Source organism: Anoplopoma fimbria, chromosome 17 (assembly GCF_027596085.1).
Source record: "Anoplopoma fimbria isolate UVic2021 breed Golden Eagle Sablefish chromosome 17, Afim_UVic_2022, whole genome shotgun sequence".
Taxonomy (NCBI): domain Eukaryota; kingdom Metazoa; phylum Chordata; class Actinopteri; order Perciformes; family Anoplopomatidae; genus Anoplopoma; species Anoplopoma fimbria.
Window position 1 is genome coordinate 16,871,500 of NC_072465.1, and position 22,147 is coordinate 16,893,646.

Consider the following 22,147-nt stretch of genomic DNA (forward strand, 5'->3'; position numbering starts at 1 on the left):
TTTGTTCTATACCCATAAATAACTTAGACCACCATGTGTTTGAAGTCAGATACATGCAGAAAATGGTAATAAGTGGTAAGCCATACCGTTGTACTTACGGATGTGGTCTCCCTCTGTAGCTAATTAAAAATACATCTTTTTGATCTCATAATAGCCCTGCTGCCATGGTAAACAAAGCAAGCGACAATGACACATTAGTGGGTTTTTGCATTTCAAGAGAAAATAAAATTTGAATACAGGTCTATTTTTACTGTTCATTTTTTTTTTCACCTTTATTAAAACAACCCGTATCACACTCTATGAAACCTATAATGGTTGTCTAGTGTGAGAATCTATTGTTTTTTCTTGAGGAGTCCACTGATGAGATTGAGAAGTGTAGAGATAAGAGTACAAACACTTGCTTTTTAAAGAATGAAGCAATCCTACACAACACTAATGCCCTGTCTGCTCATTCAGCAAGCCACCGAACCTAACTCTCTGTGTGAAAGGAAATGGCTTTTGGGAATTTGTTTTATTGTGAAGTAAACGCAGATCTTGGAAGAAAAGCTGAAATTGAATAAAAAATTACCTAAATTCTGTGAAAAGAAGCACAATGAAATAAAATGTGAAAATGTCAAACTGGTCAAGTTTAAATTCCATAGACATATCATATATTTTGCCAATATTTATTAATATGAATATTTAATTGACACATTTATCTTACTGTTTTATATTTAACACATATGAAAAGTATATGAACTGAAATAATTGTACCAATAAATAGGCCCAGGTCAATTATAAGTAAAAGTAACATATGGGGCAATAAGATGTTTTTAAATGTAAATATACACAAGCTTACCCTTGTGTTCCCATTACCCAATCAAAGTGAAGCACCTGAACGTCACAATACAAAACACGTGCAACGTCTTCATTCATTGGTTCATAAGATAGGCCATCGGTTACTGGTGTGTACGCAGACAAAATACTTTTTTTTACAAGTGTTGTGTCAAATACTGTTTCCACGTCGACATGTGTTCTCCCCCCCCAACCCTTTGCCTAAACCTGAACCAACCACATCCCTACTCCTAACCACTGAGGGGGGGGGCAACCATTCGACTTAACACCTGCCCTTTCAAACTTAGCGTCAGGTAACCATGGAAACACATCCCGAGTTCCTATAGCTGCGGTGCGTTCAATGTTCCACGCACCAAACGCGTTGCGGTGATGTGACATAGATAGTAAAGAATACATTTAACCGGGTAACATTAATTAAACACGCACGTCAGATAATTCTTCTTCAGGAATAATGTTCAGGAATAATTATCAGGTAGGTTTATTTGACCACAACTAGCTTTGGCCTTCTAGTCACGTGTAGACAGCTTGTCCTCTTTTTAGGCTAGCATTAGCTACATGTAGCATAACATCAGCTGCAGGCAGATGGTGTAACATACTCCTATTCCTCGCAGGGTGGAGCTGTGGTTGAAATCTTCAGTGGACAAGGAAAAGACCCTGTAGCTAAATGGAAACTCTGTGGAGGCTCGTCCGCCATTCATAAGGTGAGTTTTCAGAGCTGCTAGTTTACTTTTAGTCTATTTCTTATGTTGTTATATGTTAGTCACTTTAGTGAGGAGGCAAACTAGCACACAGGACCTGGATAGACACGTGCATTGTATAAACACATACAGTACCAGTCAAAAGTTTGGACACACCTTCTCATTCAACTACTTTGAAGAATCTAAAATATAAAAACATATTCTGGTTTGTTGAGCATTTGTTTGTTTACCACATAATTCCACATGTGTTCCTTCATAGTTTGGATGTCTTCAATATTAATCTACAATGTAGAAAAAATACAAAGCATTGAATGAGAAGGTGTGTCCAAACTTTTGACTGGTACTGAAAAATCCAGTGCAGCCCAATAAACATCATGCCGTTCACACAGTCTGAATGATGAACATAACTACAGGGTTGAACCCCCCCAGGAACAATCAGAACGATACTCTTACACTCTAACAGGACTACATGGTTTTGGTACCCAAGTTCCCATGGGTGTCATCCTTTACAGCCATAAATCTGATGTAGGCCACTTAAACATTTGGGATTCTAGCACATCCCAAATTTTGTAAGAGAGATCTGTTTTAAACTTAAAAAATAAGAGGAATAGAAACTCATGATATCGGCAACATTTAACCACAAGAGCAAAATCAACAAAATGTGATGTATGATGTATTGTAGATGCTATGAAACTATACACTCTCCCTTCACTTTTTCTTTCTTTTTCATACTAGAGCTGCTCTTGGCACCAACACACAGTCATTCTATTTCAAACCTTATATTCTTTACTTTATTTACATATACCGTCTGCTCTCAATGACTTAGTGGTCATCATAACAAAGCAGATCCATGGACTTAGCAAGGCCTCTTGTATGTTATTTCTTCCCTTAGGAATACAATAAAGAAGTGAAAGGCTTTGTTTACTGTCTGGAGGGCAGCAGCCAGACAGTCAAGATGCAAATGCCAGAGAATGGGAAAATGTCTCGTAAGTCACCATACTTGCACCCATTTGTAAATTATAATTTGTTATGCTCACTTATTAATAGTAATTCACATCTTTGCCTGTTTCTTTCCAAGTTGGACTTCTTCAACGTTTCTTGGTCCTTCAAGTGAATATTTCCCCGTGCAAGGATTTTTCTATGGAGCTTTTGTAAGTACAGCAAGCTCAATATTTGTTTTATTTGTTTTTATAGCGCGTTCTGTTGTAGATCTGAATAAATCTTTAATTCTGTTGTAAATAAAGGACTTTTATTACTGTTAGTGTGGCTCAATATGGTAACCATAGTTATCTTAAATGTAGTAAGTTAGCACTTTTTTACATGAGAGAATATTTTATATTATAATTTACACTGATACATAAAAAGAAATAAAAAAAATTGAATCAGTGAATTTCCCTCAGACCACTGAAAAGAATATTAAAAGACATCTAGTATGAAAACCTGAGAAACAATATTATATTAGCAATGTTATTTTTAGCCTATAATGTGTGGCTGTTTCTTGATAGTGAGAAGAATCACAATGATGTTTTTATGATCAATAAAACTCCATTTGTGAAATCAAGACTCTACAGAAGTCTTTATTTAAAGTTTTTATGGAGTCTTTTATTGTGTTTAAAACTCTTCATCAATGAATTAGTGTCATGGTAAAATTACATTTATTACAGACTCGGGCTGTGTTAGACAGTGTAGATGCTGCTGTTTAGATTTTGTTATATCATGGGAGCCATACAGAAAACAAAACTAGGAGGACACTATAAGGTTACATACCTACCTTTTTACTCACACACTACATCACTTTAAGAAACAGGAAAAATATTGCTGGTGTTGCTATTCTTCAAACAGAATGTGTCATGACAACTGATTTCACAGCACTACATTAAAGTGAAAGCGCCTTTAAGAGCTTATCTCACAGAGTAATAAAGCTCTTGGCTTTCTCTGCTCAGAACTTCTTAATGACACTATTGATGCTGGTGATAATAGATGTTCTGTTGTCTGTTGTTTGCAGGATAACTGATTCAGAGCACCTGAAAAGAAGACTTCACATATCAACAGTACACAAAGAGTTGTCTGCCACACTTTTGCATGCAAAGATACCTTTTGTAGGATTGAAACGCAGTATTGTGAGTATCAAACTCATTGATGATATATTCCTTTAGTACTTTAAGATTTAACCTTCTGCTGTATGCTTACAGGTATTGAACTGCATTTTTGAACCGTCTACTGTAACTACAAAATCATGTTGTTTCTGTTGTCTCAGTGGTCTACTTTGTGCATCGACCTTGAATCATTCACTGGTGAACTGTTCAAGGGGTTTTTGTCACTGGATGGCATCACATTGTTTGCCACGTGTAAAGTACGCAGAATCTTCACCATGAAAACAGAGCCTACAGGAATGTCAAATGATGGTAATGATAAACGACAAATCAGAGTTTTATCAGCTTCCCTTGAAGTCCCCTCAATGTGTGGTTATTTAAAAGATACAATAGCTAAGCACTGAAGTATTGTAGGTCAGTGGTCTTCAGTTTGAGTAGATGTGTTCAGTGTTAGTATGAAATTGTGTTCATGTGTGTGGAGAGACAGAAACCGTTGGCTGTTTTCTGTGGTAGTTGGCTGAGAGATCAGTGGTGGTTTTTGTTTAACTCTTCAAATGGTTCAGCAGAGCCAACACATGGCACCGGTCTACTCAGTCCACACCTACACTACAACACAGCTTGTTGTTTGTATTTTTCTGTTGATCAAAGTGTTACCATTGCTGGGTGATGATATGTCATGATAATGTGTTTTGTTTTGTTCTATAGGCTAAATATGAGATGTTTCTCTTTTTATCCAGATATGTTTCTCAGTGGAGCCGGTATTATGGACTTGATCCCTCGCAGCTGCCAGTTCCCAGCAGATGTTAAACATGTCACTCAGGTGTTGAACATGGAGAATTTGCAGAAAGCGGACTTGAGGCCTGGACTGTTGAGCTCTGATTGCGGTGGGTAAGAGCAAATCACAGAGTTGTGAATTTATCAGGGAACAGTGGTGGAGGCAGCTCTTAGTACATTTACTCAAGCACTATACTTATACTAAGGTACGTGAGTATTCCCATTAAATGCCACTCCACTACATTTTGTAGGCAAATATTGTACTTTTTACTGCACTACATTTGTTTTCCAAAATCTACCAGGAAACGGTTAATACACATAGAAAAGCATCATGTTGCAGAAATTGTTGCACATAGGGAAATTGCTTTTTTGCAAAGGGATTGTGATGATAATCGATTTGTTTTCCCGTACGAAATTCCTGTGGTCCTCATTTTTGTGTTCATTTGCACCTCACCTGTACTCAGAGAGCTGCAATTATCTCCTCATATAAAAAGACATGCACCAGTAATCCAGTTCCGCCGCCTCTGTGGCCTTTTTATCAGCGCTTATTTATTTGTTCTGACAGCTGTCTAAGTCATGTTGAATCAACTGGCAATGCCCATAGAAGAGAGCTGTAACCACACACAAGGAATAGCTTTTCATAATTAGCATCTGCATTATTAGCATAACATTCTAAATCATAATTAAAACGATTGCTATTAAAGTAGGCATCCAATTTAACTGTGACAAAGTTGCTTGGTGAATATTGGAGCTTTAATACCCAATCTGTCAGATACTGTTAAAGTTAAGCTACAGCAGTTATTATAATGCAGCAACAAACAAACCCTGATTAGCTTATACACCGAAGACAAGGTCAATGAATTTTTATAGATCAAAATCACCGCCCAAAATATTTGTTCGTCGAACAACTATCATAGATCTCATTTTATGGGCTTCTGTAGACGTGAAGTACACTGAACTTTACTCACTCCTAAACCTGGGTCATTTTCTGAGTGTCGATTCTGCAGCATCAAAGAAGTGTGACTTCTTCTTTTTTTACTCTCAGAAGCAGCTCCGTCTTTATCATTTTGACAATCCTGTGTGTTTTGTGGCATGAAAGTGTCTGCTCTCGGCTCTGATGATCAGGATGAGACAGAAAGTGTGTTTTTCTGTTCGAGTCAGCGGACGTGGTCCTAATGAGCCCTGGCACAGATTCAGCAGGGTCAGGTTGTGGCCCTTTCATGACTCCCTCCACAGCCCATTATTTTTTACATGATGATATGGAGCGGATTTATAGATTAAAGAGAAACACCAACTCAATCTGTTCAGCAGTAGAGTTTAATTTATATACAGCCATTAAACCTGAACTGTGAAATTCTAGTTGTAATCAGTAGGCTCTAAAACAAAATATAAGTTTTTAAAGTTTTCCATTCACAGTAAAAAAAAAAAAAGAAAGAGCTTTGTGGCTAGAGCGGAGGCGACTTCTTACTGATCCTAAAATTCTGCTCTGAAGCCTTCACATTTAACTGGTTTTAATCCTGCATTTTTCATCTATATGAACTTTGAGACGTTTTGTAAAAGTGAAGCATATCCTTGGAAGTTGCTGTGGCTACTTCTTCAATAACATGACTGAGGAATTTCCTTATAATCTCAAGCCCTTCTTGCCAGGTAACTTGGGTCCAATTGAGTTGCGGTAGTGAGTACAGTCTGTAGTTGTTTATTAGGAATATGTATGTGTAAGAGTGTAATATGTAGGAAAATGAATAAAAAAAACCAAAGATCATTAATGACATATTCTTTGCAGTTCCTGATCACTCTACCACTGCTATATCAACCGGTTATCGACGATCCAGGCCCCAGGGTGTGTTACACACAGCCTCAGGCTCCACGCTGTCAGGGCCACCCCCTCAAACTGGAAGAAAAAGCAGTGCAGCCTCGGACGGAATGGAAAGAAGTGTACGCTTTTTCTAAAATGTGGTTATCTCATAAATCTCAAAATCACATATGTCATACATAACCATAAGTACAAAATAGAACATGTTGTCTTTGAACTTGTTTTTCTTCTTCTTGCTCTGTTCCTCGCAGGGATCCAGAAGAATGAACCAAAAAGTTTCTGCAGAAAGTGAGAGCATCGGCAAGCTGAGTGCAAAACTTTCACACGGAGAACCTTCCCACCTTCTTATTGAGGGTAGATTTTAAGTCTTCATAGTATTGTTTTATCAAGTCTGCATGCTTCCTACACCTATACATGCCCTTGTAGACTATTATATTATCAAATCACAATTTACCACTGATTTCATTCTTTATTTGTTTGTGTCTTTATTGGCTTACTTACTTGGCGAGCATGACAAGGACTTTACAATCACTGATGAAAGGCCGTTTAAGAAAATTGAACCAAAGCCGGCTATTAACATTGTATTTTAGTACAAGGTACTACACATAACTGGGTTGTGGCACATATCTGGGTTGCACATGTGGTGCATGTGCTTGCCATCCGAACCATTCTGTGGTTACCTGGCCAAATATGGAAACTGCTACTCTTCATTTTCTTGCTTAGGACTCTGATGCCACCCAGTAAGCATATTTGTTTAAACACTCTTATCATTTTTATTTTATTTTTTTACTTTTTTTCTGTGGCGGAAACATTTCATTATTAACATTCAGTATGAACAGTACTTATAGAACATATTGAGTTAAACGAAAATATTTAACAATACAAAAGGAAAAATAATTTAATGAAATACAAATTGAGCCTTGTACCTTTATAACAAGCAAATCTGTATACTGACACTTACTGTAAGATACCGAAGACACTGACTCACAAAATATTTGAGAGATAAAGGATATTGCCATTATAGTAGAGTTCAACACAGAACAATAAACACAAAAAAAGCAAATTAATTAATTAGATATTCAGTGAAAGAGCAGAGCACAGGTCTGTTCGTCTTTAAGTCGAATGTTTTCCTTCTCCTGACATCAGCTCCTCTTTGTTTAAAAACTGTGTCACTGGAGATCATTGATTGTTCAATTACGACTTTGAATCTTGTTTTTCAAAAGTGTGTATTTATGACACACATTTCCAACCAGAGCAGTCTTCTTTGTGAGCCTGTGAATGTTTCTTTATAAAGCCCATACATGACTGATTCTTTCTCAGATTGGATGTTAAAACCCACACCTCTCATTTAAATCTCTGTATGGCAGTAAATTGCTTCTCTTCCTCTTCCAAAGCAGATAATGAAAAAGAAGTAAGGACAAAATAAATTGTTATATTCATAGTCTAAGTTGTAATGTGGACCCAGAAGCAGGATGCAGACATAGAGCAGTTATCTTAAAAGGCAGGTGATTACTTGTTTTTTGTTCAAAAGCACAGTTAATAATAGGTAAGCAATCAGGGACGGCACACAGAGCCAGTCGGGGAGATGACAGGGCGGCATATATTATGCACATAAGACAATTTTGCAAAGAGATTGAATTGGTGGACCAGTATATATACTTAGTGACTGATGGGTAGGAATAAGTAGCAAAAAGATGAATTAAAAATAAACTGAACTCAATACAGAAATAGATACATTTTTGGAAAATTTACAGAGAATTACAGTTGAGTCCTGTTGCTAAAAAAACGTTATTTGGAAAGCGCAACGCCTAGTTTCTATGCTCACATTTTTGCAAAAGTGCTCAGAAAAACTAATATCACCACTACCAAAACAATTATTAGTTCATGATGTCCCCAAGCATTGTTTTGAGTTCAGAGCTTGAATAAAAGCAAATCAATAAAATGTAGGTATTGTAGGTATGCAGGGAAAATGTTGATGATTGACATGAAAGTAATTTACTTAACTGAAATGATATGTAAATGGTAAGTAAATAAAGAGTGTAGGGCTGAGCGATATGGAGAAAATACAATATCACGCCACTTTTTAGCAAATACTTCGATATCCATAACGCGACAATACTCCAGGGTAGACTATAGGTGCTTTTACAAAATATTTATACAATAAGATTTTTGTCAAATCACGTTAGTAATATGGATATAATGACTTAGTGGGTGAAGGCAAATAAAAGAACAATCTGGCAAGTTCAGAAAATACATTACTCTACTGTTATGCCATATTACCATATCAAAATCCTAAGAGGATCTCTAGTCTCAATAACAGTATATTATCAATATTTTGTCCCTAAAGTAGTGATTTTGCCTCTTCATTTAGAGAACGTGCATCTAGAAGACTTGTGAGTGAGATTAGTTAGCTTTGACTCAGTACATCTAAATATCTTATGTTCTTGGTGACAAAGAAGATCACTCAGCGTCTTCAATTTTTCTGGCATGTGAACATAATGTGCGTATAATGCATTTATTCAGAACAGGATTTTGTTATTATTATTATTCTTGTACAATGGTAAAAGCAATACAAATTAACTAACAAAACAAGAGCTCATCTCTGTCATAGCGTGTTCTACCAAGCACCTGATAACAAATTTTCCAGTTGGTAATACAGCATCCTTTAAACATGACTGAAGGCTGAATGCAAAAACCGATGCTTAAAATTCCTTAATTCAGCTGAACATAATGTATTCTCCCTGCACTGAATGAATGTAAGAAGCTCAGTTACTGAAATGCCTTCATTAATAGGGATTTTCACAGTGCATAATCATTTCACAGATAGGCTTCTGGCAAACTATAATAACATTGTTGTTTGACTGTTATGTGTTATAAAGCTTTTGTAATGTTGAAAGTGCTGCATTCAGGGACACTTGGCACTATACAGCCTCATCCCCCAAAAGTGTTTGACAAGCAGGGATCTAAGAAGCTTCGGGTCTACAGTTCTGGAAGAGAGAGGCAGGTATCATCAGGTAAGACGTGTTCACTGCATCTTTTATTCTCTGCTTATGTTGGAATACAGAATATAGTTTGGTGAACGTGCCATGGTTAAATATGGTAAGGTATTTATCTCTGCTTAAAAGTCACTCCAGATGCTGTACCTGATGGCCACAGAAAGAGAAGTAAAACTAGGGAGAAGTGCAGTCCTACAGCCAGTTGGCGAGAGAGCAAGCAACAACCTCTGACCCTTACAGAAAAGACAAATCAACCAACAGCAGGTGAGCCTAACATCTGCCTGAATAGACGGTGAGCACGACAGCAGGAAGCAGCAGCAGGAAGACGTGTGCACTTTCAGACTGAGTGTTGGTTAGAAATGTCTAAAAAGACAGTGAAGGATGGAACAAAAGAGAATAATATCCATATTTAACTGTCTACTTTGCATGTTCTGATTCTACCAAGCAGGTCCTCTATACTTGAGGAAAAAATACCCATTCCTACTTTATAAATTAAATTCAAAATATTGCATGCATTTAAATGAGCCTGATTCTATGCTGCATACACCATCGCATTTGTTCCCCTTTTTTCTATTTTCTTTTGCACAACTCACGTAAAGGCCATTTGTAGCATTTCTGTAGGAGTACCTTCTCCTGCTCCAGCCCACGAAATCCAACCAGCACCACCACCACAAACACACCGGCATTGTCCTCACAGAATGAGTGCACGTGCTCTGAAAGCTTATTTGTTTCCCCACAGCAATAAGCTTCTTTGCTGCAGCCGCACCCACAGACAGAGAGTAGTTAGGTCATTCATGGTAATGTGGAGCATTAAATAAAAGTCAGAGGGACATCTCCGGAGCCCAGGGTTCGCCACACAGTGGGCAATTAGAGAAAGTGATTATGCTGTTGAGAGGTTCAGATCTGCTCATTGAGGTAGAGGTGCCTCTTTCTTTGATCTCAGGTCTATCGTGGAGTTTAAGGATCGAGATTGTCTTGCACGAACACATGACTCGATGTATCTTTCATTTAAGGTTTAAATAGATCTTACCTATATATTCAGGAACATATTGTCTGATTTTGTAACAGTGCTGTAAAATGTTCTCTTCCATCTTACCAAATGTTGAAAAGCAAAAGATTAAAGCACAATGAAAGCTGTATTTGCTTGAAAATATGTCAGTTAGCGTTTTAAAGATGTTGGACAGAGCTGTCATTTCAAGAGTGACAGCTGTGCAGTAAACTGCTGTTCTCACTACTGGTTATGTTGTTTGTATTGTTATATTACCAACAAGATATTAGCTTAGCTGTGGTATTAACAAAACCTACAAACATTTTACTGCGGGATAAATTTATGTTTTCTTTTGACAAGGAATGTAATTCATTACAAGTTTGCTGTTATAAATGTGTATGTGCATATAATCAAATGGAATTAGAATGGAATTTTCTCATGATGAAGAAAATTGAAAAGGATTTATTGCTCACTGTTATTAGTTTCCTTTCATTATTCCCTACTCAGTCTTTGTGACCTTCCTCTTTATTTTGGAATTTATGTTTCAAATAGAGAACTTGTTCCTGCTGAAGTTATAAACGGTCTTGTTTTTGTTCTTTTTATTCATTTGAAAATTGTAGAAGTGTACAGCTACCCTCCTGCCAAGGAATGTTTAGGAGCAGCTCCCAGACCAGCAGAGTCTCTCTCCGGCTCGATCTGTCCAGGTCTTTCTGGTGACCTGCAGGTCTGGACCAGCTGGGAGAGTAATGAGGGGCCCGAGCCCCAGCTCACTCTGCAAGGGGAGGTGTTCACTTTCTCATCCCAGCCACACTCACCCAAACGAGGGCAAGGCCAGGCTGACCAGGAGAAGATGGAGATGGGAGATGATCGGGTTCAGAACAAAAATGGGAGGCGGTACGAGGCCCAACTTGAGGATGACTTTATCGGCAGTGAAAGTGATGAGGTACGTCTGCTCTCAGGGAGAGACATTGAATGGGCATTAAAGTGCATCTTACAGTGTGTTGCTCTGATACTAATGACCATCTGCCTTAAATACACTAACAGTGTAGACAAAAAAACTGACAATTTGTCAAATGTAGGGCTCTATTTAGTGTGATCTAATTTAATCTCAATTCATCAGAATAGATTCAGCTCATTATAATATCTTTCGCAGTTTGATTCATGTCAGTTTAGTTGTATTAGTTGCAGTGTACTTAAGATGCAGAATACTTGACTGTCTTAAAAGGACAGTGGGGTTATTTGTCATCTGATCATTTATTGATGACTCTGGGACTTATAATTAAGAATAGTAGTTTTTCTTTGTGCTGAGCAGGGAAATTAAACTGTTGAACTGAGTATAAAGATGACTATCTTCAAAGAAATGCTAATTGCTTTTACTTATTTAAAACATTATAATAAATCTGATAATTCAGATTTATGAGCTAATTTTGTTGCGCAGCTGATTAGTTGAATTTTAATACAATTTATATGGCATTAAAGTAATGTATTCTATGCACCAAGTTGAAGACAAAATCCACCCTAAAACGCAAAAGCCTAAAAATAAAAAACAGATACTGGAAGTGTCTGTTGCATGCATGTGTCAAATCTCATGTTTGATGGTGCATTTTTTTTTTTTTTGTATATTTCCCAGAGTCAACAGGGGAAAATCTCTCTAAAACATTAATAGTAAAAGTCAGGTTTTGGTATCAGTACCTCAGGTTTCTCTCAAGACTCATATTTCACATTGACATTGTGTGCATGTGCAGACACCTTCTGTTTGGCAAAAATGTGATTCATTTTTTAATGGTGACGTTTGTAGAGTGTAGGTTCTAAACCTCCAGTTTATTTGCCCCTGCAAAGCTCCACCCATAGTTTACATTTTTCTTTAGATTTTGAATTACTTTTGAATTACTTGTATGTTTATATTCAACTCTGTTGAACATGCACAACCTTTCAATTTTCCATCCTCTATTTTACATTAATTAGCCAAAAATACAGTGTTATTAGCTTATTATCAGCAGTGCCTTCTGGTACTACTTCCCAAAACAAAACAAACCACAAAAATAATTAAAATGCATATAACTGCTTTTGGCAAGGTAGAAAGAAATTGTACACACACAAGTTACCTCATTAAATGGGAAATGATCACTTAGCCTTTTCAAACACAACCTGAATAATGATCCATCAAAAAACATTTTAAAAGAAGCCTACCTGCAATAGATGAGTATATCAACAACTTTCTACATATCTTTGTTTTGTAAAGTGATTATTAAATATGGGTCTGTAATTCATTCATAGTAATTGGTCAGGACTAGGTTGTCCTTTTTAAGAAGCAACCAAAACTTTCTAAGCAACTGAAAAGATTTTTGAAAACACCATAGCAGGATTTTAAGACAGATGGTGAATGATTTAAGATGCTTCACTACATCCTCCAGACGCTTAGTATTGATAGCATTGAATGCTGACAAACTAGCCACATTGTTCCTGTGAGATTGCAGTTGTGGTGCTGGTTCCACGGTTTGACACGGTAGAATTTATGTTCAGTCTGCCATTTTCAGTTTTTTATTTCTTACAAAATGACTGAAACATTCATTACACCTATTGAGCAACAAGGATATTGGGGGCGATCCGTGTTGGGGGATTATTGAACTTCTCAGCAGTAAATAAGGCACAAGAATTGTTGATATTCTTGTCCTGTTAGAAATATCAACACCTGTGTGAATTAGCAAACCGAATGTGTGCCCTTGGCTGTGTGTTGACCCTTCCACATGCTGCAACAGATCAAACGTTTCAAACAGACTACACAATTCCGTGGAAGTTTTGTCTTTGGGATTGTCGAGGTGAATGTTAATATCGATACATCTGTTGAGATGTCAGATAGCAGCTCAGTGAAGTTATCAACAAACCATCTAAACTTGGTCTATAAATATTTAACCCTAGGATTTGTTGTGTGCCTCTCAACACAGTGCAAAGATATTCAGAGGAGACTAAATCACCACATGATTACTGCTTGCACCGAATTAGTCTTTAAATATTGAAGCAACACCAACATCAACGTCAGGTCGAGAAGCATTCATCAAAGTTTGATGAGAACTGGTGTACTGTCTTTATTAACTGGCAAGGTTTTAGTTAAAAGACTAAAAAACAGACTATATGAAATCTGTCAAAGCTGGCCAGGGGCTTAAAACAAAAGGTGGAGTGGGAGGCCAAGGGGCCTTAGGGGAGGGAAAATGAGGTAGGGAGAGGGAAGGGACGAGAGGTTCCAGCAGTGGCCAGTTCTTTCATTTGGTCACTGAAGTGCAAGAGAGGAGAGGATGGGGAGAAAGCACTCTACATGAAACACTAAAAGCATTGAGACAAAGTCCCAAAGAAACACATTACAGAATATAAAATTATTTTAAAAAAGAAGATGAAACAGAATACATGGAATGCATAACAAAAGAAAATTAGTCTTCTCTGCTCTTTTCTGTGGGGGAGATTTCAATTTTTTAAGAGGAAGGCAGCTGAAGAAAGTTAATCCTCACAGGTGATAATTGGCATGTGAGGTAGAGACTCTCTTTTATTCTGACTACCCTCATGTTTTAAATTATCTTCAGTCAGGGTCTAAAATGGCTCTTCTTAAAGCTAGGGTTTGTAATCTTGAGAAACTAGCAAGAGTACGCTATATATTTTAAATGAGCCAACCTAAAAACCCTAGCCCAGCACTAGATCCAAACGTTGCTAAATCTAATAAGAAAGCTGCCAAGTCAGCAACACTGACAGCCCGGCACTTCAGACCTCCCTCCAAAGCCACTGCCTCAAAATGATCATTATAAACGTAAAGATACCAACATGTACAGTTCTCACAGCTTTCTAAACATTGTATTCATTGATTACTGTTAGGATGTAATGAGAATTGGAAAATGGTTTTGGAGAAGATTACCAAACCTATCTTTCAAGGTTTCTGGTTTCTTATTTCTTGTCGTTATTTTGAATTCTCTTGTCTCTTGTCTTTGGCAGAAGGAGCCAAAGGGTGACGAAGAAACAATTTTACTCCTGACAGACAGAACTCCTGTTTCTTAGTTGTCTTGTTGGTGTTAGTAAGTCTGTTGTTGTCCAATGTCCAAAGTGGTTCCACAAAGCCCATTCACCTCCTCATTCACTTTTAGCTGGTGGATCTTAGTTTCATGCACTGCAATATTCTCGAGAAGTTTGTGAAAGCTAACATCAGCCTTCTTCTATGTCCTCCATAAATGAAAGTTCCAGTGATTTATACATATCCCTTTGTCCATCATTTTTTGCAGAAAAACAAGCATATCGGCAAAACAAATTTGAACAGAGCCGAGAGAAAGCAGCAAAGTGTCTGATCTTTAGGAAAGCTAGAAGTCATCGTCTGAAGATATGTGAAAGAAAACAAAATATCAAAACGCGTATCTGTGTTAAATGTTGACTTACATGACAAACATTAATGCAGTGGGAACAATAGGTACAGTTGGAAGACATGCAACATGGGGTTGTGAAACCATTTTTTAGCACATCACATAAGCTTTGCATTGCTAGAAGCTTTAGTACGTTCAAGCATTCGTACTCTGCCACCCTCACTATAGTAATGAATCAGACTCGGGTTAGCCTTCTGACACAAGTTGGCCTGATTTTGATTTTCATTCATTTATGGCAGGTTGCTCATTCTTCAACTTGGAGCAATATCATCTTTCAAGGTGTTGCATCAGTTTCATGCGAATCTTTTGAGCTAACGTTTGTTCTCAAACATGGATACATATTAAAAAGCAAAACAAAGCAATGTACCTTCAGAACTGTTTTGGAATGTATGAAATACATTAGACCAATTTAAAATGTTATGTTTTCATTGAAATTTCAACAATTTTATATGAAAGCTGTAAAAATGGATTACGCAGTAGTTTAGCAACTTCTTTTATGACAAGCTTCTCAAGCGCTTATACACACGCCCACTGCAAACCCACATGTTCATAGCAACACCTATATAACACCTGTCAGTAATACATAAAGTTCATTGTTTATTCACTTGTACTTATGAAAATGATAAAGCATTGAAGGAAAGGAGAAAATAAATAATATGTGGAGGAGGTGGGATACAACCTCAAGGGGCTAATGATAGCCTTTAACCACAAAACAATGGTCAGAGATGAAAGAAAACGCCTCTAAAGGAGACAGAAAATGAAGAAACAGAGAGTGCCGTTCTTAGGGAAGCTTCAAACGGTCCCAATTCATGATAAACAATGTCTACAATATGAATTTAATAAGTGTAGGTGTGCTGGCAATCTGACTGTAGATTGACTGACTGTTGAGATGGTGCAGAATAATGCCATTAGAGGAACACTGATCTATGTTTTGAATATGAAACATTCACTCCTTGTCTACAGTGTTGGCCCTGAAAAGTTTGTAGCTTTCTACTCTGTGGACAGTGGCAGCTGTATTCGGCTTTGATTCAATAGTTAAAATGGATTCCAACTGTGACCCAGTTTCACAGCAAAAGACAATGTATCAAAATGTCCACAGAAACTTTGATCAAGCATCATCATGCTCTTTCCACACATGCTGCGTGCTCAGTTTGGTCCAAAACAATCACATTTTCTTTAGTATGGCTCATTGTCTAGCTTTCATGAACTGCCAGTCGTCTACTACACGTACCTTATGGTGGGTTTCTAACAATCATTTGGTTTACCTGTGTTGCCGGTGACAGAAGTGGTTTTTGCCACAGGACTTTTTTGAAAAGTTTCCATTGGCGTTTTTTACGCTGTGAAACTGGGTCACAGTTGGAATCTATTGTTACTATTGTGCATCCAGCTGCTGTCCTCAGCAAATGAGCAAGTTACAAACTTTTCAGAATCACAAATCTCTCTGGGTTTCTAGGGGTGAGTGTTTGATATATCACAACTCAGGTTTTCAGCAGAGTATTCCTTTAGAGTTGAAAAGAGCCATGTACTGTGTCTGTATTTAGAATGTGTTATGTAACCTGATTGGTAGGCAACACTTTGTGAACTTTATCACTAAGTGTTAACTTTGGATCTGAGTGTGGGAGAGATTAGCAGACTTAAAGAGAATGCCATTACCCTTTTTAAATGTGAGGTTAATTTAAAGATAAACCACCATCACCTGGTCAATCCCAATGACTGTTTGCCATCTCATTATTGTATTTCATTAAGCACACATCAATCTAAAGGGCAGAACATTTAAGTTGTTCAGTCGACATTAGAAACAGTCTACCATATACTCTAAGGCCATGACTAATCATCCTTTTTTACAGTATTCTAAATCATTTAAAATCAAGAATTTGTCCCTGTATTTCTTTTAGGATAAGAGCTACAACGCGTTCAACCCTGTAACTCCCAGAGCTCCCAGTCCAACTTTAGATGTGCAACTTGAAGTCCATCCTGAATCTCAAAACATGGATCAAACAACAACAAAAGAGCTCAGTTCAGCTCCCACCCGTACGCAGCCTCCGTCCAGTGCGAGAGCTGAAGCAGCTGGGATCGCCCCCACCCGCTGCCTCTCACCCAGCGCGACACCCAGCAGACAGGAAGTCAAGTGTGGCCCACGTGGATCAGAGGTGGTGAACCAGGTTGTGCTTGAGAACAGCCGAGTATCGCTTTTAAGGAGACTCCTGCATGAAGTCAAATTGGATGACTCCCCACAGCACAAGGTACTGCTTATATCTACAACCGCCCTCATCCAGAGTGCTATGGCTCTGGTGTGTTTATTTTGTGACAGAGAGACAGAGCCTAGGAGGACTTGGGGAAAAAGTTTGTAATGCCGTGCTGAGAAGGATCAGACTTTGCGGTCTGTTACAAATTGAGGTTGGCCGCCGCTCCAGTTGAAAAGATCCAGGATCACAGGATAGTCAACTGGAGCGATCACAAGGCCTGAAGGGAGATCTGTCACTTGGCTGTTGGTTTTTGCATTTACGCAACTCGCTGCTGAGGCATGTCCCAGCATCCTTCATCACGGCAGCTCTTGACTGCTGATTTGTGCCAACTCCAGCAGGCGGCATTCAGTGAGGGCTTTGACTGAAAGGTTGTCAAATAAATATGACATGGAGTTGGTTTCCCTCCATGCAACCCTGGTTTATTGACTGCCATTGATTCAATACCAGGGCAACACCAGGCTTCCTTGCATAAATCAGGTTAGCATAGCACTTTCTTAAACCAGTAGATTCACTGTTGAAGACATTTCCTCAGAGGTTCAAAACATAGACTATCCAGCACTGCCTTGAGCTATGTCTAGGACTTCTGTCTGCTGTTTTTTATTTGTTGGTTGCAAAATCAATTTGTAATCAACGAGAATCATAACAATAGGTCAGTTTTATATGGAAAATATGCTGTTCTAATATGCATAAACACGGGATGGGACGGGAGTAATTCTTCCGTTATTGGGATGAGACAGGAATTCATTTTTTACTCTGTTGTGGGATTGGGACAGAACAGGAGTTTTTCTGTGGGAGTGGGATGGGACAGGAGTGAAAATCCACTCCTGCTTCACCCTCTAGTGTGTATGTCTGACTGTGACTAAGAACATTCTCATTGGAATTGCTTCCAAAAAAAAGTAATTTATTTTTTTCCACAGGTAATAGCTTTAAAGGCAGAAGACAACAACACACTGAAGCCTGCTGACTCCAGCCATTACAACTTAAACGTGCTTAGCAGTCTACGAATGCATGGGGATGATGATCACGAGCTTCGAATGCTGGCAAGTCTGAAAAGGGAGCAGGAAGAAGATGAATGTAGAGCCTCAGGCCTCAGTGCATCTCAGATCCACCACTGCAATGTCAGCATCAGCATGAGCAGTGACGACGCCTCTACCTGGACCCACATCTCCACGGTCTGTACTACCATCCTCTGCTACTCCGCATCCTTTGTTGTTGGTTCTTCACTAACGAGCGACGCTCACGTGCAGCTCATCTACTATTTACAATCATTAGTACGTTGTCCTTCTCTCTATCTCCCGTCTGGAATAATTGTTTTGACCCGGGTTGATCCTCACCCTTGTTCATTTACATTTCAAGCCTGCAACTTATGCCACCATGAAGTGCTAATGCACCTCTTTCTGCAGCGTGTTTTCTGCATTACAAAAGATTATGGAGATAGAAGCACATTAATTGGCCTCTTACAGCTTTTAAAAGCGCACTGGCATAATATCCACCGTTACCGCCAGGGACAAAAAAATTATTTAGGTCAGTTGACATGATCCCCAGACGTCTTTTTAGAATTCAAAGCTGGCATAGTTTGCTCTTGGCTATTGAAGGTCATTTAGATCTATGGTTCATTAACATAAGCACATTGCACTCATGAAGGGAGAACACTGCCGTGCCTGGCCCTACTGGGTCCACTGTACGATCCCCAGTGATCCAATCATTACAGACGCTGGCGTTATTGGCCTGTTACCGTTTCTGTTCTTGCAGGTATGCATTAATATACTGAGATTCAAGCTGAATATATTGAATAGTGGTATTACCACAGGGATTATCATTTCAGTGGTTTTCAGAAGACACAGTGATGTGGTGACCAATAAAAACATATATATCTTTAGACCTTACAGTTGGTAAAGTTTTCCACGGGGACAGCAGGAAATTTACATTTGACATGATCAAACCCTGAAGTGTTGTTTTCCGTATAAGCCGCAGTGCTTTACAATTACTTAATACATATGGCAACAGCACCACCATCAGCATATTCAAATACTTCTTTGCCAATACAGACAGAGAAGAACATGCACAAAGAAAGACATTAAAGTCATTTTTCAAATACAAATATGTTGTTTTTTGTTGAGACATTGTGACAAATACAACTTTTAAAAATGATCTTATAAGTGTCTGAGAAAGAAAAAGAAAAGAGGAGATAGTTTTGGGACCTAGGAAGACGATGGTCACTGTCTGGAGATTGTGACTCCTCCAATAGAACTGACAAGACATTTCTTGTCCCTGGGTGCTGTGACTCGAGTGGCCTGCTGTTGCCTTCTATACTGTTGTTGCCTTTGCTGCTGAAACTACTGTACCAGTAACTTCACCCTCAGGCAAGTTTATATGAGAGAAAGAAAGAGATTTGATACATATTCTCTTGCGCATAACTGAGGTAAGAACTGTCAAGTCAGAGTTTTCTGTTGGATCATGGTGTTGGATACAGCTATGACAGATTGAAGAAAGAAAACACTTTCAGGATAGAATACTCTACCTCGCTTGGCTTGAAAGTGGCAGATTCATCCTTCATTGTGAAATGATGTTAGTCAAAGTAAACTCCAGTGGAGATGTTGAATAGGTGTTTGGTTTTGACATGGAGGTGAACTATCAAATACATATTGTGAAGGGATGAAAGGTTTATTAAAATATTCAACTATATCACTTTTGTTAATAACAGGGGGACTTCAACAATTCATTACTGACGAGAGCAGTGTGAAGGACAGCTTTTGTTACTGATCTGAATGACAAAATCTGCTCTTTAAAATTATACAAATGAAGGATTATCATGATATTTAGCATTCCATCTAAGATTCTGCCAGTCAGTTTCTGTGCCAGAAGCTCTCGCAGCTTTTCCCTGGTTTTATACTGAACAATCAATGTTCTGAAGAAGAGTTAGGTAATTGTACAGTGAAACAGCTCTTTACATAAATCAATACATGTCCTTTACTTTTCCTGTCAAATCTAAATGAGTTATGTCCGGCGACCCTTGAGTCTTTATTTGAACACGCCGTGTAGCCTCGGGTGTGCCAAGATGTGCCTGTGCTTTCTAAATCTCAAGCTGGCACAGCCGGCATAATCAAAAAAGGTATGAGTATATCCATAAGTACCGACCAAACAGCCTACCACTCATTTAAATCCAGCCGGCTTATTTATTAGATAAGTTTCTGATTATAATAAAATAGTTTTGATCAACAAGTTGCGATTTACTATGGGTGTACATTTTACGACCACTCGCCTCTCCTTCCAAACATGTCGAGAGCTTCCAAACACTGGGTCAGGACCCACAGTTTGGTCGTAGGAGATTTTATTGGGCTGGCCAAATACATTTGCTGATTTCTTCCATTGCGTTTTATTAAAAATGTATGTCTGCAGCACACCTTGGAGCCACATAAGGGAGCCTGAATGTTTGAATTGTTCTGATAATTTTAGCCTTCTTATAACTAATAATTATTCAACATATATATATTTCAATAAAACATGCATAAAGCAAAGTCGTGATTTATCAAACAAATATCTATTCAAATGGTTGGTTTACCTTTTCTAGACAATATAAGGTGATGCAGAAATGACTGTAGAAATGGTCAGGAATGTTCATTTACACAAAAATTTGCTCTTCTTACTATGTATATATTAGGCCTATTGTCATTTTGAAAACAGTGGGTTCCCAGAAAAAAAAAGTTTGGGAATCACTGCTCTATGTGAATATGTGTACATGTGTGCACATGCTCAGCTGAGAGGTTGTGTCCTGCAGAGGAGAGGGCTCAGAGTTGTCTTCAGGGTTTGACAGGGGACATCCTCAGTGAAGGTGTTAATAATAACAAAATAATAAATAAGGCCTAATTATTCTTAATCACAAAAGTTCTGATCAATTAGGAGTAAGCATGGATTAAAATAGAAATAGCTATTTACAGACTGTGTGTTAAAATGCACAAGAAGTTGAATTCTCCTTAATAAATAATTCACTATATGTTCACAATCAGGTAGGCAGACTCATTCAAATATTCAACAGTAAAGTCTGTATATATGATGGAATAGTGTTTTGGTTTTTTTGATCTATGGGGAAATGCCCCCTGAACACCCCAACTCAAATTGTTTCTTGCACTCATTAAATCAAACAAGCCCACCTAAATTAAAATGTCTAGCTAAGTAATTTATTTGAGCACTGGCATTGAGCCAGGTTTCTATTGGGATAAAAACATCGGTGTAGCTTCGTTAAATAACACATGTACTAAGTCCAATTTGGGAAGCAAGCTTCTTATGTTAAGGTATACAAGGCTGAGTCCAAGATATTTCTTAAAATAAAGGGAGGGTTATTAACATTAGATGTGTTAGGAGAGAACATGATATTATGAGGGGAGAGTAGTGAGAGGTCTGAGATTTGCTAATGTAATACTGCTCAGCTCGGCAATTTTGCTGGGGCAGTTGTACAATGGGGGTAAGGCTAATAATAGGAATCGCATACACTGAGGAAATAGTAGGAAAAAGGCCACTAGAATGGAGCTGATCCACCAGCAATAACCTGGAAACTGCCTTTTATAAATAAGGCAGTAGCATAGATGTTAAAAATAAATGATCTGGCACGAGCACTGTTTGGTTGAACGTCAATGCCAAACAGGTCTGAGTAGCTCAGAAATGCTGTGCAGCGTGTTTTTTTTTTTTACAAACAAATGTTTTGACCCAAAGGTTTCTGCTGAGAAGATGTCTCCAAAACAGAAGGCCGGCAAAGCGCCAGAAATGATTGAGTCTACAGCAATGCTGATCAGAGACAAGCGGAGCTCTTTTAAGTTTTTCTGATTGTTGTAGCATCATTTGGCCGAGCGTGCAGGATAACAGATGATGCACAGGGGAGAATATTTTAAAAGGGGGAATGATAGTGCAACCTTGAGTACCAGGGTAGCTAAATGTTTGAGCATCCGTCAAGGAGACCGGTGAAACATTAGAGGTGCCAGCTGCAAGAGTTGAGGACTGAGACGTAGCCATAGCTGGCGTGCACAGACCTTTTAACCAAGACCTATCCTTTGTTTTTTTCTGGGAGGCTGGACAGCAGGTAGTGTTTTAGACAAGTCATCACATTGATGAACACTGCAGCTACGGGCAGCCAGTAGTGCTGGGTTCACTCACTGACCAAATTCTGCCGCTGAATAAAGAGGTGCTCAAAATAAGTAATGTTCTTCTGTTAGCAGCAGATGTACATCTAATTCTTGTGGGCCCGAGCCTTCCCTTTGATTCTGTAGCTCATGCAAGTTTAAATGACCATTTGAGGCTCTGGGTTTTAATATTA

General features: G+C 38.3%; 1 protein-coding gene across 1 annotated transcript in view; it reads left to right on the top strand.

Moving 5' to 3' along the window:
* The first annotated feature begins 1,147 nt into the window (after positions 1–1,147).
* Positions 1,148–22,147, top strand: part of cfap20dc (CFAP20 domain containing) — a 28,904-nt gene continuing 7,904 nt past the window's right edge. Inside the window, exons 1-14 of the mRNA XM_054617524.1 lie at positions 1,148–1,306; positions 1,446–1,535; positions 2,425–2,518; positions 2,611–2,683; positions 3,538–3,652; positions 3,790–3,937; positions 4,363–4,509; positions 6,183–6,334; positions 6,464–6,566; positions 9,122–9,226; positions 9,338–9,472; positions 10,817–11,139; positions 16,489–16,836; positions 17,757–18,011. Of these exons, the coding sequence (XP_054473499.1) occupies positions 1,286–1,306; positions 1,446–1,535; positions 2,425–2,518; positions 2,611–2,683; positions 3,538–3,652; positions 3,790–3,937; positions 4,363–4,509; positions 6,183–6,334; positions 6,464–6,566; positions 9,122–9,226; positions 9,338–9,472; positions 10,817–11,139; positions 16,489–16,836; positions 17,757–18,011 (2,109 nt within the window). The 5' untranslated portion in view covers positions 1,148–1,285. The remainder of the gene's footprint in view (positions 1,307–1,445; positions 1,536–2,424; positions 2,519–2,610; positions 2,684–3,537; positions 3,653–3,789; positions 3,938–4,362; positions 4,510–6,182; positions 6,335–6,463; positions 6,567–9,121; positions 9,227–9,337; positions 9,473–10,816; positions 11,140–16,488; positions 16,837–17,756; positions 18,012–22,147) is intronic.